This window comes from Neomonachus schauinslandi, chromosome 7, assembly GCF_002201575.2.
Source record: "Neomonachus schauinslandi chromosome 7, ASM220157v2, whole genome shotgun sequence".
Lineage (NCBI taxonomy): Eukaryota > Metazoa > Chordata > Mammalia > Carnivora > Phocidae > Neomonachus > Neomonachus schauinslandi.
The window spans coordinates 85,991,529-86,008,290 of NC_058409.1; the positions used below are offsets into that span (position 1 = coordinate 85,991,529).

Here is a 16,762-nt window from a genome sequence, read left to right on the forward strand (position 1 = left end):
TCATGTAGTGGGAATCACCCTGAATCCTTCAAATCCTTGAGGATGGCACTAATCCCTATAATGAGATGAAGTATTTTTCATTTACGTTCTTGGTAGTTAAGGAAAGCTCCAGGGCCATGTAGCCCTTCTTCTCAAAATAGCCCTTGTTCCCATTAATTAGGCTAATGTCATAATTCTGGCCTGTTGATACCCATAGCAACTCTACATATAACCGCCATACAGTTTCAGGGTACCACTGGCCCTGGCATGAGATATTGCACTTAAAAGTTGTACCATGCGCATGTCTCGTATATTCAAAAAAAGAGAGGGGGAAGCTCATTTTAACAATTAAATACATAATTATCACATTTTTTAAATGTTCCTTTGTGTACCACTCAAAATCCTCTCCTGCACATACAACTTTTGCAGAAACACTGACCTAGTGTGTGCCCCAGTCATCTCACCATCACACTAGTTGTAACTGTGTATTTAACTGTCCACTTTCTCCACCAGACTGCGGCAGGAGCGGGGTCTGAGCTCTGCTGTCCCAAGCACAGAACACTGGACTCCCCAGTCGACCATACGTTGCAAATAAAGACCTAGACCATTCCTCCACCCCTTTCACCTCAGGCCATCCACGAACCCACGAGTTCTGGCTGGCTAATGTTGAGCAGCCCCTTCGCCTTCCGTAGCCTCGATTTTGTCCGCCGCAAAATGGGAACGACCGTACCCGCCTCGCCGCGTGAGTGCGAGGAGTCAGATGGTGGGTGTGAGAGTACTCTAGAAGTTAATTAATTCACTCATCCATTCAACAGACAATTATTAAGCGCCCAGGGCTGTGCCGCGTGGTTACCACAACGACCACCCTTCCCCGGCGCAGGTCGCATCCCGCGAGTCCGCCAGGTTCTTACTCTCACAGAACTTTAAGTGGTGACCTTATTCAAAATGGCGCAGGCAGCCTCGGGGGCTAGTGCGGCGGCGCGGACGCCGCGCCCTATGACCTGCTGGCAGCAGCAGAGGGGGGAGCCGGGCGCCGCCATATTGGCTGTTGTCCTGCGAGGGGAGCGGCGGCGGCGGCGGCGGCGGCGGCGCGAGTGAAGCGAGGGAGCGGCGCGAGCAGCAGCATGACTCGGAGGCGGAGCAGGCCGAGCGGCGGCGCGGGTCGGCGCGAGCGGATGCGGGCCGCGGGGCAGCAAAAGCCCCAGGCTCCCGAGCCCCCGCCGCCGCCGAGCCTGGAAGCGGGAGCGGGTGCAGGGCCCCCGGCGGCGCCCGTGGAGCCGGACCGCGACGGCCCCAGGGAGGAGGACGAGCCCAAGTTGGCGCCCGGACCGCAGGTAGGAGCGAGCGAGGAGAGTCCGGCTGCTCCGGCACTTTCCCCTCCCGGGAGCGGGGCCGGGGTGAGCTTGGGGATGGACCATCCTCCACTGGCTGGGGCTGAGGCTATCTCCCCTGAGGCGGGAGTGGAGGCTGGACCCTTCTCTCCAAGCCGAAGCATGGTCCGTCCTGTCCTGTTACCAGGGCTGCCTGCCCTCTCCCGCCGCCTCCGGGCTGGAGCAGGGGCTAAACCTTCTGGTCGTATACCCACACTGGGACTAGGCTGTGCTCCTGAGGCCACAGCTCAGCCCTCTGCCCTTCACCTCCCCCTGGGCCCACCTGCTTCCCCACCTACCCACAGGCCAGCCTGGGGCGCTGTGGCCTGGAAGGCTGCAGCTTCTTCCCTTTCCCCACCCTGGGAGCGGCCCCACCCTTTCCCCTCACTGCCTGCAGCCACTGCCCCCTGAGCAGCTGTGTGCCCCCAGCATATGTCTCCTGTGGCCTCCCGCCTCTCCCTGCCCAGAAGACTATTTGGTGGGGCGCCTGCACTGAAGCGTAAACTAGCAAAGCCTGCTCTTTCTTCCCTGTATACCTCTGACCAACAAGGTGGCCCACCCCAACCCTCAGATCCCTGGGTTTGGTGAATCCTGCTGAGAGTGAGCAGTAGCAGGACTCAGCAAAGCTTCCAGCTTATCACCTGGAAGAAGGTCACTTTCTTTTGAGCAAAGGAGATAATGGGAGGTACCCTGCTAGTGTTCACTGAGAGCCCGGGGTGGCATGAGCCACAGTTGCTCTGGGAGGGCTGGGTGGCTCGCCCTAAGCTTGCTCTGACAAAAGAGTTTTGAGTTGGTCTTTTGGCTGAGCCTGCCAAGGAAGGCAGGCTCCTGCAGGAGTCTTGGAGGGTCGGATGCAGCGCCGGATGAGGATGAGGCGTGGCGGAAGATGCGTTTGGCTCTGCAGACACTGCATCGGGCAGCAGGGGACTCTGGGAGGCTGGTGCAGCCAGAAGGCATGGCTCTTGACAGCCTTCTAGTAGAATCTCTGGAATTGTGCATGTGAGTGGGGATGCCATTTGGGGTACCATTCCCAGAAAGCCTTCCCTACCTTCCCAATTGCGTGAGGTGCCCTCTTTGTGCCCACAGCCCCTTGTGCTTCCTTTGGTAGCATTCCCCATTCTTCAAGACATTCTGTTGATGTATCTGTTCCCTGCACTGCACTGTGAACTCCACGGGGGCACAGACTATGTCATCTATCTCTGATCCTCCATGCCTAGCCCTGGGCCTTGCTGACACTGAGTAGAAATAACTAGGTGAATGAGAGAGAGAATGAATCCGTTGAGAACCTGTGCTTATTGTAACCCAGTTTCGATGCTGTTCTCCTTTGTGTTTCATATCACAATAAGATTTTTAATTAATGAAAATGTCACCACTTATTGAGTGTCAGAAGCCTCACCTTCACCCCCACCCCCTACCCTGGGATACAACTCACCAGGTTGGACTCCGCCCTTGCCTGGTCTGACTTTAGACCCTGAACCTGCTTCCCCCTCTAGCTTTGCTCTTTCTCTTCTCTGGGCCACCCTGGGAATGCTGTTATCCAAAAGGGAAGCATTAAGGTAGGGAGAGCCAGGGGAGCTGTTGTCTTCTCTCCTTCCCACTCACCAGCAACACTTTAGGGTCCCCTGCCACTTAGCTAGGCTATAGTATTCATGGCGAGAATTTTGGATAATGGTTTAACTATTTAGTTTTTATTTAGGACACAGCTTTCCTAAGAGCTATAAGCTTCATTATCTGCTCCACTGCTTGACTTGCCAGTCCATTAATTTATTCATGCCAGACACTTTATATACCATACTTCTAATCTTCCCACCACCCCTTTTCTTTCCTCAGCGTTTAGTACAATTGTGATGAGTTAACTATTGGTTTAATTATTGGTCTGCTTTTGCTACATAAACTCTGAGAGTGCAGGAACCACGTCAGTCACTATTGTACCCCTGTGCCTGTGATTAACAAATGTTTAATGAATGAACTGAAGGATATAAATACTATTTCCCCATTTTTCAGATGAAGAAACAGAAAGAGCAAGCATTTGCTCAAATAACTCCCACTGTAGGTCTCAGGTGCCTCATGCCCCTCCAAAAAAGGACATTCTTCTGTACTGTGCTGGATTTGACAAGGCTTTTTTTTTTTTTTTTTTTTAATACTATAGCCACAAAGAGGTGAAACAAACTGACAAACTCTCTTCTGATTGTACCCCACTTTTTTGCTGGGGAGGGGGTTTCTCAATGCCAGAAGCAGGCTTTTGTGCCCTGGTGAAAAGCACCCGCTGAAAGGGTTGGGGTCATTGTTCTGCCCACTAGCGTGCCTTTGGTGAGGATCTGTGTCTCCCACTGCCACTTAAAATTCTCTGTGTACACAGAGTGGGTACGTACGTAAGGGGAAACTCAGTGTTGCAGGCCAAACTGAAGCCAAAGATAGCAAATAGGACCACTTGTAGTCCACAGACAGGTTCTAAAGTCCCAAGTCACACATTGTTTGGTTTTTGTTTTGATTTAAGCCAATTTTTTAAAAAACAAAAGATTCCCACAAACTGGACTTGTGCCATTTCTTAAAACTCAAAATCTGGTGCTGCTGGGCCCACATTGCTGTAAGGCAGTAATCTGCAGTCTCTGAATAGTGTCTCCCCCTGATATGAAGGACACCTGATCTGTGCCAGGCCCTGGGCTAGCTGGGAATGCAGAAGTGAATCAGATGTGGTCCCTGCCCACAAAGGGCTCATGGTCCAGAGAACATGTATACAGTAATTGCAGTTAGGCTGGAAGAGCCGTGATTCCTGAGTTCAGGTTTGAAGCCATGCTGCTTCCATCCAGTCCCCTTTGCTCATTTGCATAACTTGTTCACATATAAAGGCAGGACCTTGAGCTGGCCTATTTGGTATCCCAAAAGTCCCTACTTCCATTTGTTTCAGGTCACTAAACTATCTTGATCTGTTCGCTAACAATCCAAATCCTCATTTTCTAAATAAGACTAAAACAGTTACTGCCTTATTAGCAAAGAAAAAAAAACTTAAAGCAGCTGAATAAGGCAGTAGTGAGAAATAGTGTTTAGTATTCCAGACTTGGGGTGAACTCCCAAGCTCAGTCTCTGGGTTTGTGACCCTGGGCATGTTTTTTCCTCTCTCTAAGCCTCATCAGCAACATCGTAAGAGAATGTGGAGCAACCCACGTAGCACCTAGTACATCGAGGCTCCTGAGGCAAGAGCAGGAGTCAGAGATAGTGGGAACTGCCAGATGGCCATCCAAAGCCTGAGTGTTCTCACCTGCCAATTCTGCTGTCTGTCTTTTAGTCTCTCTTGGACCACTCAGCCTGCAGTCCAGGTGCATACTCAGTAAACCCTCAGGAGACTTGCCAGACTGTAAACCAGCAGTTGGAACTGTTTGAGCTCATCCTGCCCTTCCCATCTCTCATCTCTCTACAGCACCTGCTGAGTCCTGCCCAGCACAGTTTAGAGAGACTCTAGAGACCTGGTTCCCCACTGCTCAGAGTTAAACCTGCTCCCTCAAGAGACTGGAACAGAGGATCAGTCAGTATCTTTATTGAAACCATCTCATTATGTTTAATCCACTCAACAAGCATTCTGACCTCTGTGCCACGGCCTTTATTTTGGGCACACAGATGAATAAGATAGTCCCTATACCGGGGGACCTCCCCCTTAAAATCACTGCCCACCCAGCCTGGCCACTTTTCATTGCAAGTAGTAGGAGATGATACCGAGGGGGGGAATCCCTGCCACCTCTGGTTTTTCTCTGTAAGCCAATAGAGATTCACAATGTAGAAATGCTAAAAGGCCTTTGAAGATGAAGACTTACTTGCTAAAATTATAAGCTTAATACCTGGTAGTCTGTTAAGATCCTGACAACCTTATATACTGAACCTAGAATTTTTGAGAGCAGGGGCTATGTTCTAATTCATTTGTGGGGTATTTATTGTTGCATGGTCCTTAGGTGCTCAATAAGTGGCTGTTAAACCAAATTATAATAAAAGAAGTAAAAGTTAGGTTTCTTCCACTTTTTTCTTACCAGCCTCTACTGCTGGGCCAGGCTGGCCATCATTCATTCATTTAGGCCCATTATGCACACACCACACCCAGTCTCCCTCTCACCTGACCTGGTGTTAATTTATTCTGCAAACACTAATGGACACCTGATCTGTGCCAGGCCCTGGGCTAGCTGGGGATGCAGAGGTGAATCAGTCCCTGCCCACAGTTATATATTAATTGTAGTTAGGCTAGAAGAGCATCACTTCCTCTGAGTTAAGGTTCAAGTCCAGATCCTAGTATGTGGCCTTTGGAAGAGTTTTAGCCTTCTTAATTTGTTTTCTCACATGTATGACAGTGATGCCAGGCTCCCATTAGGGCAGCAAGTACTGCATGTCAAGCACTTAGCACAAGTGGTAATCATAATTATTACAGATACTTGGTACTGAAGATGCACAGAAATGATAGCCTAGAGAAGACTTCTCAGAACTGATGTTTCAAGGTTGAGTAGAAGTTCCTTTAGAGGAGGAGGTGGGAGAAAGTATCTGAACAAAAAAAGCAATATAGAGACCCAGAGGTGAGAACTGCCCAACTCCGGCAGAGTAGCATGAGGTCAGGCTGGAGGGGTTAGCAGGGTTCTGCAAACCACACCAAGAAGTTTGGGCTTTATCCTGCAGATAGTGAAGAATCAATGAAAGCTTTTTTTTTTTTTTAAGATTTTACTTATTTGACAGAGAGAGACACAGCGAGAGAGGGAACACAAGCAGGAGGAGTGGGAGAGGGAGAAGCAGGCTTCCCATGGAGCAGGGAGTCCGATGTGGGGCTCGATCCCAGGACCCTGGGAACATGACCTGAGCCTAAGGTAGACGCTTAACAACTGAGCCACCCAGGTGCCCCATCAATGAAAGCTTTTAAATAAGAAAGTGAACATGATGTTCTTGGGTATTCTCTGATAGCATGAGAGAAAGCAATCTCAGTGACGAAGCAGCTGTGATTGCTTGATTCTACCTCTCCCTCACCCCAGCCAAACTAATCATCAGATCCCCAGTGCTTTGCTGGACCCTGTCCCAGACCTACAGAATCAGAGTCTCTAGGTCTGGAGCCCAGGAATCTGTGGTTGTTAAACTGCCCCAGGTGATTCTATTGTGTGGCTGGGTCTGGGAAATGCTGAGTTGAGGGTGGCGTGGGGAAGCTTAGCGGAAGCCTAGGATATTCTTCAAAGAATGGGGCTTCTCAGAGAGGGGAGCTTTTCCATAAGCAGGAATAGAAACAGCCTTAGTTTTAAAAACAAAAAACAGACTTTCCCCGTTCTCCAGTTGTTGCCCCATTAATGATATTCTCCAACTGCTAATCTTCCTTTGTGTATCCAAAGGCTTACCCATGCCCATTTGGTGCTGCCATCTCTGCTGAACGATTGGGATGCAGTTAGTCATGGGGCACAGGTCCTGCCATTCAGTGTTCTTAGTGTTGTGGAGAAGACAGGATTTCAAAAACTGGGATACATATATGATAAGCTCTATTCAAGAGATATGTAAGAAATGTTAGGACATTCCAGAGGAAAGCACAGTTAATTTTGCCTATGGACTTAGGAGGATGTAACACCCAAACTGTGCCTAAAAAGGAAGAGGCAGAGGGAACAGCATGAGTGAAGGTGTGAGTGCTTTATGTATTTGGGGAAAGAAATGGGTATTAGGGGAAAAAATGGTTAATGGTTGTTCCTGGCAGAATGTGCAGAGCAGAAAAGGACTGAGAAGAGGAAGTCTTACATCCCAGGAAAGGCCCTGTGTTTGCACCCTTTGGTTCTGTGCCCATGCTCCCCCCCCATCCTTCAACCTGTGGGTGGATGATCATGCTGCAGTCCTAGGCCATCTCCTTTTAGTCCCTCCTCAAGGCTCTCAGCTCTCCAGCTCCCTTTGTGGTTCCCCCTCCATTCTGAAATGAATAGGCCTCTTCATCTACTCTGAGAAGTGATAAAGGGAAACTTAAGGCAGAAAGAAGGGCCCTAAAATACTGAAGGGTCTTACTAGGAAGTTGTAGCCAGAGATTGTGGATGGGGGGGTATAAAGGGGCCTTGAAGGTCACCTGTCTAGTCCTCTGTCCTGTGCTTCAAGTAATAACTTTGGATTGGGCACGTCTCACTTAGTAAGTTTCCCTGTCATTTCTTCCAGGACAGAAGAGGAAAGAAACTAACGGGTATTGAGCACCTACTGTGTGCCAGGCCCAGGCCAGGTACTTTACATAATTTATTTCCTTCTGTCCTCACAACTCTGTGAAGTATGGTTTTATTCTCATTTCATAAATGAGGAAATTGAGGCTCAAAGAAATTGAGTAATAATCCAAGATCATACTGAAATGGCAGAACTGGGATTTGAACTCACAACAGTCTGTCTCCAAAGTTCATACTCTTCCACCCATGAGAAATCTGTACTGGGGTGACCGAGTAGGTAATATGGTTTGCCTGAAGTTCTAGGTTAATAACAGTAGTTTAGGCCTTCCGGTGGCTGATTGTACCCAGGAAGTAGGTTCAACAGATGAGCCAGCCTTGGGGGGAGGGGGGTGGAAGGCCACTGGGGTCAGAGAGACTCACTGCCCTATCCTTGACTGAGCTTATACAACCAGAGAGGATTCTGCACAAACCAGCTGGTGTAAAACAGCTGTTCTTTCAGGAAGGAACTGAGCCAACAGCCTGAGTGTGAGTTTGGGTGAAAGCTCCAGGGCACTGAGGTGCAGTTATATCACATCCTTAAGAATTAACTTTAGCACTGATACCCTTTCATCAGTGACCCAGAGTGACAGAGCTATGCCGTTAGCATGGCATATCCAGGAAAGGGCTAGTCCCGCTGTCTTTAGATTCTTCCCTTTGTGTAGAGCAACTGAAATGGAGCCAGGTGGGCTTTAAGCATTTGTTCATTTATTCGATGAATGCCTACCTTGTGTCAGGTCCATGCCAAGCCTAGGTTCCTGGGCACACTCAAATGACTAAGATGCACTCCCTGCCCCCAAGGAGTTCTCATTCCACCAGCGGTTTGGGGCAGACCGAATATGTCTGTGGCACAGTGTAATAGGTGCTATACTAAAAGAATTAGTTCTGCTTACCCTGGTCCAGCAAAAATCTCATTAACCTTTGATCAAGATCTTAGGGCATGAGTACAGATTTGCTGAGGAGTAGAACTGAGATGCTGAGGTTTGCAGGACAAGGTGTATCGGAGGAGCAGTATGAATAGAACCTAAGATTGTCAGGTGTTACACATGGAAATGAAGCATGGAGAGGTCAACTGGGGCCAAGTCATGAAACGCAGGAGCCAGAAGGTGTCATGGTAGTGAGCTCAACCAGAAAGGAGCCAGGAGATTAAAGAGAGACCAAGGTAGGAAGAGGAGCTAAAGGAAGGAGATCCTCAAACTGGTTAAGTACGTGAGAAGGCACATAATAAGCTTACATGAACTAGAGAAGCCTATTGTCCTGGTTGGACGGTTGTTTTAATTTGTGTATTATTTTGTTATATTAATTTTAATTGCGTGTTATTTTAAATTTGTGTTCCTGCCTGATTCTCCAAAATGAGGCGTCTAGGAGTTTGGGAGCATTGCCAACCCCATGCATGAACCTGCATGGTTTAAGCATGTGTTCTTAAGGCAGGGATTCTATATCGTTTGATGTTGCCCAGCACCTAGCACAATGAGAATGGTCTCTGAGCGTGTTCATTGAATGAGGAAATGAATGGGTGGATGGAAGAGTAAGTGGCAATGACTGGACTGATGAGTTTTGCTAGGCTAGGTATTAATCATTTTTCTCTGCTTCTAGAAGGGAATTCTGGCTGCTTCTGTTGTCCTCTGTCTGCCTTGGTGATAGGGAGGCTCTTGGAGTTGGGTGCCTTGAGAATAGAGTGCTCTAATGGGGTCATTTCAGAATAGAATTTGGAAGCTGTTGCAGGGCCATTGGTTAGATACAGCGTATGTCTTGGGGGAATCCTCTATAAACATACACACTCTTGGGATTAAAAGGAATCCATGAGAGGAATAAGAGCAAGTTTAGTGCTGGATATTAGATCCAGCTTCAGAGCAGACCTTGATAGATGCCTGGTCTGGTGACCTGGATTATTCCCCAGCAGTTCCCAAATTGTGGACAAAAAGGTGAGATGGAAAATTTATTCATGCCCCCAAAGAGCTATCCACATATGCCATGACCTGTATCATTGTTAACAATCACTGTTGCTAACTGTGCCCCCGCCAGGTGACAGGCACCATTAGAGGCTTCACGTTAGCAGTTCTCAAAGTGTTTGGTCTGAGGCCCTGTTATACTCCTAAAAATTACTGAGGACCCAAAAGAGCTTTCTTTTGTTGATTTTATCTATTGATATTTACCAAATTAAGTATTAAAACTGAGAAAGCTTAAAAATATTTTGTTGACTAATTCATTTAAGAATAACAGTATTAAGCCTATCATGTTAACATGAATAATTTTTTAATGAAAATACATTTTCCAAAAAAAATAATAATAGAAGAATGGTCTCATTTTCATTGTTGCAAATTTCTTTGTCTGGCTTAATAAAAAGAAGCTGATGCTCATGTATGTTCCTGTATCCCATCTGTTGCAGTACATTGTTTTGAAGTATATTTTTCAAAAATCTAGCCCCAAACAGATAATGTAGTTGAAAAAGGGAGGAGTATTTTAATAGCCTTTCCAGGTGATTGCTGATATTCTTTGCAATATGGAATCTGAGACTGTATCAATGAAGTCTTTGTACTCATTTACATTAAAAATCTGTTCGTTTATCTAGCACTTTGAATGGATTTTTTTTTTTTACCAATGCATGATTCTAAAACATCATGCTTTGCTCATTTGGAAAATAGGTTCACTGAGTTATGCAGCTCTCCCAAGTGTTTTTCCATTTCATTTTACAATATTAAAAGACTACATTTGTTAACATCACCACCATTTTCACCAGAAAAGTCTTTAAATATTGGGAAGCTGTTAAGTTCATGATGAAGGATACAAAATTCTAATTTTCAAATTTCCAAAATTCTGATTTTTGCCTGAAAGCTTGTATTTTGTCATTGGCCACAAATAAAAAGATGTTTTCCTTGAAGTGACAGGCTCATTTTGTTCATTTTTTGAGAAAATGTCTGGCAGTTTCCAAGTCTGAATAACCAGTTTGTCAGTCATTCTTTCAAGTAAAAATGATGTTCCATGAGAAAAACTGGCTTCCTTTTCCTTTGATTTTAACTACTCTTATCCAGGAAAATCTAGAATACTGTATGTTTCTCAGGCCAAGACAGAAAGGTCTTGGGCCTGGTCAGGTGAGGGAGCAAAGATAATGATTTTAATGACTGCACATGCCAGCCCCCTGGGCTGGGAGTGGCCACAGGGTTCACCTGGCTCCTTGACTGCCCTGGGGATGTGCCTGCTAAAACATGGATCCCCTGTGTGAGTAATCCCACACTCTCAGAGATTCTGATTTTGCCTAGAGTGAAGCAGAATTTAATCTTGGAGCTTTTTTGAGCAGATCCCAAATCTAGAAAACCCTAGAATCTTTCCTTGCTCTTTCCTCCATCTTATACTTAGGACTAGACCTTTATCTGGAGAGGCTCTGAAATTTAAATTGAAGTGAGAAGGAATAATTGTTGCCCAGGGCTGCTGGGTTTAAGGATCAGTTCCCTAGGCTTTGTGATGAAGAAAAATGGTTGGGTGTTTCATTCATTCGATAAACATTTATTGTTCATGTTCTTGTGTGGGAATACTGTGCCTGATGTTAAAAATGCAGCTTGAGAATAGCTAGTTGAAAGCCTGAGTTGACTTCGGGGCATAAGGGATCATGATTGCCAGGAATTTGAAAAATGGCAGGAGATTGCAGTCAAAGGGAATTCTGAACCAAGAGCTTTTCTCTGCCAAAGCAAAAATTTGCAGGAACAGTGGTAGTACTGACTGAATATAACATCTCCAGGTCTCGGGATTCTCACCACCCTCTGGCAGTAAAAATGAAAATGTCAGAGAAAAAACTCCCCAGGCCCCACCAGGCATTGTATTCAGGGGCAGACACCAAGGTTTAGGATTAAAACAGCTTTGGGAGTAGCCCCAAGAATTGCGGCCCAGAAAGAGCTCAGGTATACCAAACTCAGGACAGTGAATAACTAGATTCCAACGTAGCTTTTTATTAAGAACAGAATGGCCAAAGGGCCTAGGTAATAGATTGTCTACTGCATGGAACCCTTGGGCTAAGTTTTGCATCTCTAATGTCACTTAATTCTCTGAGCAGCCTTATGCAGTGTAGGTAGTATTATCCCTGCTTCAGTTAGGACCTAATTAGCTTGCCAGGCCCTGTGTTTTCTCCCTCTAACTGGAAAGACAGCCTGTCCTGTAAATTTGCTTCCATTGATGGCTAATCTCATTTATTATGTGGACAAGTTTGGCTCTAGGAAGGGCCACATTATTTCCATGAATGAGGCCATCTCATTGTAATCCCCAAGGAATGTGATCTTCCACTCTTCCACACTTGAGATTGGAACCATCCAGGTGAAGATCCAGGGTAGGGAGATGGCCTTTCTCTGTGAGAAGCAAAAATTTCAAAATTTCAAGCAATGTCTTGCTAAGCTGTACTGCCATGGTGATATTTAACAAATCTGATTTAGCCAGTATGTGCCCAGCTGATCCCATGCCCTGTGCTACACTGTGAGAGATCCAGACAAGAATCAGACCTGATGCTTGCCCTCTAGGAGCGCAACCTAATAGAAGGGACAGGAAATGCAGGTAAATAAATAAAGTGGAAGGCACAGATGCTGTAAGCAAGGCATAATGTGCTGTGGAGATATGGGGAGGGGAGAGGAATTACAAGAGGGACTCCCTGGGAAAGCTTGGATGAGGTTGGGTTTGAGGCAGAGGATCCCCGTTAGCAAAGGCATGAGGTAGGGGTAGGAGAGTACAGAGAATATTTGGGGAACTTAAAGACTGACTTTATGGGGTAGAGGGCGGAGATTAAGATGTCTAAAAGTCACCTTAAATGCATTCCACATGAAAGATGGTTGCATTCTTATAAAATATAGTGACCATATTTTCTATATTTTTCAAGCCTAGTCCTGATTTTAAATGTTTCCCATCACTCCCATCATATTCATAATTAGTATCATATGTTGAGGCAACATATTATGGGCCTGGCACTGGACTGGGTGCTTTGTCCATTCCATGTTCACAGCCAACCCTGCAAGGTAGGACTTAATCCCGTTTTACAGATGAAGAGACAGAGACTAGAACTTGCCCAACATCCTATAGCTGGTAAGTGGTGGAGGCCCAAGATGAGTGCCAAAGCCAATGTCATTTCCACTGCACCCGGTGCCTCCCACAAGTATTTTGGCACTAGGTACAATCACACTGATCACACGTTCAACTTATAAAGAATTCTGTATATCCTTTTAAAAGAAAAAAAAAAAACACTTAGTGAACATTGCCATATATGTTATACACTTGATATCTTGGTTGTGCCAAAACTATATATACTGTACATCACAGGCCATACAAAGAATTTCAGAATAATTTTACTCAAACAAGATTTTCCTCTTACGTAGTAACTTTAGAACCTAATACCCAAATGAAATGAAACTCTGTTATAGCAAAACTACACGTCCTGGTGTTTTCCTTAAGAATGTGGTCACCATCAGCATAGGGAAAGGGACTTGGATGTTGGCCTCATCTCCTCCCTCTGGAGTTACTATGGCACCTAATAAGTATGAAAAGTTTCCTGGGTACACTTCTCAAAAAGGCCTCCTTGACTTCTCTGAATACCATCCTTCTCCATCAATCTCCCACCCTTTCCATGAGATACCACTAGTGGGCTAGAAGCTCTGTCTTTTTACAGTTGCAGTTAAGCAGCTGCCTTGTCCACTGAAACGTTCCCTTGACAGAAACTTTTTAGGCAGTATCTCACATAGGTTCCACATATAGGATTTCTCTCTCTCTGGTACTCTTTTCCAACGTCCTTGTTCTTCCCCAGATGTTTCATTATGCTTCTGGTACTATTTGGTTCCTTTCTTTTTCTAGAAACCAGAGACCCAGATCAGTGTAATTGTAACATTACAGATTTAAGGATACCCTGATGCCAATTTATTGTGAGAAGGTGATTTTATTCGAGAAAGATGATGGCATTTATTTTCATGGTAGGATGAGGATGGTACCCTTATTTCTTTGCTTAGGCCTCTGCAAATACCTGCTACCTAGTGGTGGGTAAGTTTGGAAGGTATATCAGTTAATACAACTATTGCATGTAACAAACCACCCCAAAACTTAGTGGCTTAAAACAACCCTATTTATTATTTCTCATGAGTCTCCGGGTTGACTGGGTGTTTCTGTCGATCGGGGCCGGCTTGGCTCATCTTAGCTGGGCTCACTCATGTATGTGATCCACTGGCCCATCAGCGAGGAAGACTCAGATTTCTCCACACGTCTCTCACATCCCTCCAGCAGCTAGCCCCGTCATGCTCTCATGGCAGGCAGAGGTGCAAGAGGGAGCAAGCCCAGCCATGCAAAGAAGCAAGTAGAAATGCATACATACTTTTCAACCTTATGCTGGCAGCAAATTTGCTAACATCCCATTGGCCAAAGAAAGTGACATGACCAACCCCAGTGTCAAAGAGGGTTCTACGAAGTTACAGAATAGCCCTGGAAGCCGTGGCATTCGTGGCATAGTGGTGAGCATAGCTGCCTTCCAAAGCTGCAGAAAATAGGAAAGCCACTAATTGGGGTCATTAAATGTAATCAGTCTCCCAGTCAGTACCCCTCAATATGACATAAAAACCTGTAGACTTATATTTCTATGTCATTTGTCCTAGAAGGAAAAAAAAAAAGTCCAAGTAATAATTACTGGGTATTGGGCCTATGCTTTGAGCATGCACGGGGCTAGGCACTTTCCCTGTTTATGCACTGAGTCTCGCATCAACTCTGCAAGGTAGGTAGGGAGTCAGAGCTCAGGAAGTCTAATAACTTGCTCAAGGTCACCCAGCTAATGTGTGCTCAGGCAGGCATTAGAATGTGGCTCAGTCTGACCCCCAAAGCCCAGGTCTTTTCACCATACCTCACTGCCTCTCGGAAGCACCAGGGTGTGTTTTACCCTTTCTCCAACTCAGTTTTCTATTGAATTAATGCTTTCTGATGAATTATGCAAACCCCTCCACCAAAATGCTGCTGTGATCGTAATGGAATTGTGTGGCTTTCGGGAAAGCCACGCGTTCTCCCAAACTCAACATTAACTGAAAGGATCTCCCCAACCCCCAGGTGGGGATTGGTCTCTGGACTGCACAGACAGCCCAAGAATTGTGGCCTCTCCTAGACATACCAGAGAAGGAAGGGGACCTTCCTTTAACCTTTGTAGGGCATTTGAGCATGAGCTTTGAAGTCAACCGGAGTTCAACTCCTAATTCAGCCACTCACTAGCTCTATAACTTTGGGCAAGTTACTTAACTTCTCGAAATCTGTTCCTTCGTCTTAAAAAATAGAATAAGGGCGCCTGGGTGGCTCAGTTGGTGAAGCGACTGCCTTCAGCTCAGGTCACGATCCTGGAGTTCCGGGATCGAGTCCCACATCGGGCTCCCTGCTCAGCAGGGAGTCTGCTTCTCCCTCTGACCCTCCCCCCTCTCATGCTCTATCTCATTGTCTCTCTCAAATAAATAAATAAAATCTTTAAAAAAATAAATAAAAATAAAAAATAAAATAACACCTAGTTTGCAGAGCTATTACAAGGACTAAAATTATGTATAGAAAGTGCCTAACCCAGTGCCTGGCATATAATAAGTGAAGTTATTAGTATGGTTAATACTATTTCTAAGCAGAGCCTTTCCCCTCCTGGGAAACCCTGTTTCTGTCTGTTGGACAGGTCCCCCCCACCTCCACCCAGTCTGTGCAGACTTGCTGCCTGCTATGTCATCGGGAACGCAAAGGCTGGGAAGAAGGCCCTTCCCAAAACGGACTGGTGTTGCAGGGTGAGAAGCTGCCCCCTGACTTCATGCCAAAGCTTGTCAAGAATCTCCTAGGCGAGATGCCTCTATGGGTCTGCCAGAGTTGCCGAAAGAGCATGGAGGAAGATGAAAGGCAGACAGGTCGAGAGCATGCAGTGGCGGTAGGTAACAGCTGAGAAGGGGGTCCCTGAATGCAGGTGGGCTGCCTGCCCAGAGGCATCAGGCTGTTGAGCTGTTCCTTCCCTGCCCTCTCAGGTGGCGCTCCTCCGGCAGCCCCTGCACCCAGGCACTGAGTGGCTGCTGGGCTGTGTCCGCACAGCAGTAGCGGCTTGGGTTCACACTCGGGGCAAGAACGGAGAGGCTGCAGGCAGCCCCCTTGCCCCTGAGGAGAGCCTGTGCGGTGTGAGTGCCTGCTTGTAGGTACTGTCGATGGAGATTCTGCCCCTTCTGTGTCACCGTGCTACCTTCAGCCCTGTGACAGCTTAAAAGCCAACCAGTATGTGACGGATGGCAAAGGTTGGTTTGAGGGTCGACCATGTACCTCAGTTAGAAGGAGCCATCTAAGTGGCATCTCCTGAATCACAGCAGTCAGACTTTCCTTGGTTCTTGTTCCCCTCCAGCCCCTCTCTTTTACCCCAGGATCATGTCAGCTTCAGGACTTTTGACTTAAAGACCCTTCCTTTCCTTGGCAGCTCTCAGGACTCCCCAAAGGCCCACAGTTGACAGGCAGTCTGTATCTCTACCAGTCTCTCTCACCAGTATCCACACACTTCACTTTACTGGGAGCATCACTGCCCCTCCCGGCAAAGGCCTGATCCATGTCTGCCCGTGCACCTGTAGTTGTGGGAATTGTACTTTGGCCATGGCACAGGGCCTGGAGGAGGAGGTGCTCCTGAGTAAGCTAAGGCAGCAGCGGGTCGGCTCTCATGTTTGCTGTTTTACCATGAGCCTTTTTCTTCCCCCTTCTCCAGATCTCCTTGTCACACACATCCTGCAAATCACAGTCTTGTGGGGGTGACTCTCATTCCTCTTCGTCCTCCTCTTCATCGTCCTCGTCCTCCTCCTCCTGCCATGGGAACTCAGGGGACTGGGATCCCAGCTCCTTCCTGTCAGCACATAAGCTTTCAGGCCTCTGGAACTCTCCGCACTCCAGTGGGGCCGTGCCGGGTAGCTCACTCGGGAGTCCTCCTACCATCCCTGGTGAGTCTCTGAGCTCGGGAGAGAGCCAGGCCACATAAATGTAGAGAGCTATGTTTTTCTAACCACTTCGATAGACAAATCAGGTCAGTTATTAAAATAAGTAAAAGAGGAACTGTTCTGATGGAAGCAGGGGGTACCTAGCCCTTGGCTGTCTCCATGGCGCTCCTTTCCCCAGAGCTCTGAAGTTGAAAAATATTGTCATTGGCTCTGATAGCTTTCCCTTCAGATTCAGGAGGGGACGTGGTAAACACCAGCTGAACAGAAAGTGGAGTCTGGGAGGGTCCTTAGGACACTCAGCCAC

At 46.8% G+C, this 16,762-nt stretch overlaps 1 protein-coding gene across 3 annotated transcripts in view; it reads left to right on the forward strand.

Moving 5' to 3' along the window:
- Positions 1-1,043: 1,043 nt before the first annotated feature.
- The window catches only part of FAM193B (family with sequence similarity 193 member B), a 31,634-nt gene continuing 15,915 nt past the window's right edge, over positions 1,044-16,762 (forward strand). The window contains exons 1-3 of one of the 3 annotated variants that reach the window (XM_044917089.1): positions 1,044-1,313; positions 15,180-15,422; positions 16,233-16,461. In XM_044917089.1, the coding sequence (XP_044773024.1) occupies positions 1,104-1,313; positions 15,180-15,422; positions 16,233-16,461 (682 nt within the window). In that variant the 5' untranslated portion in view covers positions 1,044-1,103. Of the gene's footprint in view, positions 1,314-7,520; positions 7,555-15,179; positions 15,423-16,232; positions 16,462-16,762 lie in introns of those variants that run through there. The other 2 variants (XM_044917090.1, XM_021701392.2) reach the window with 2 other exon arrangements.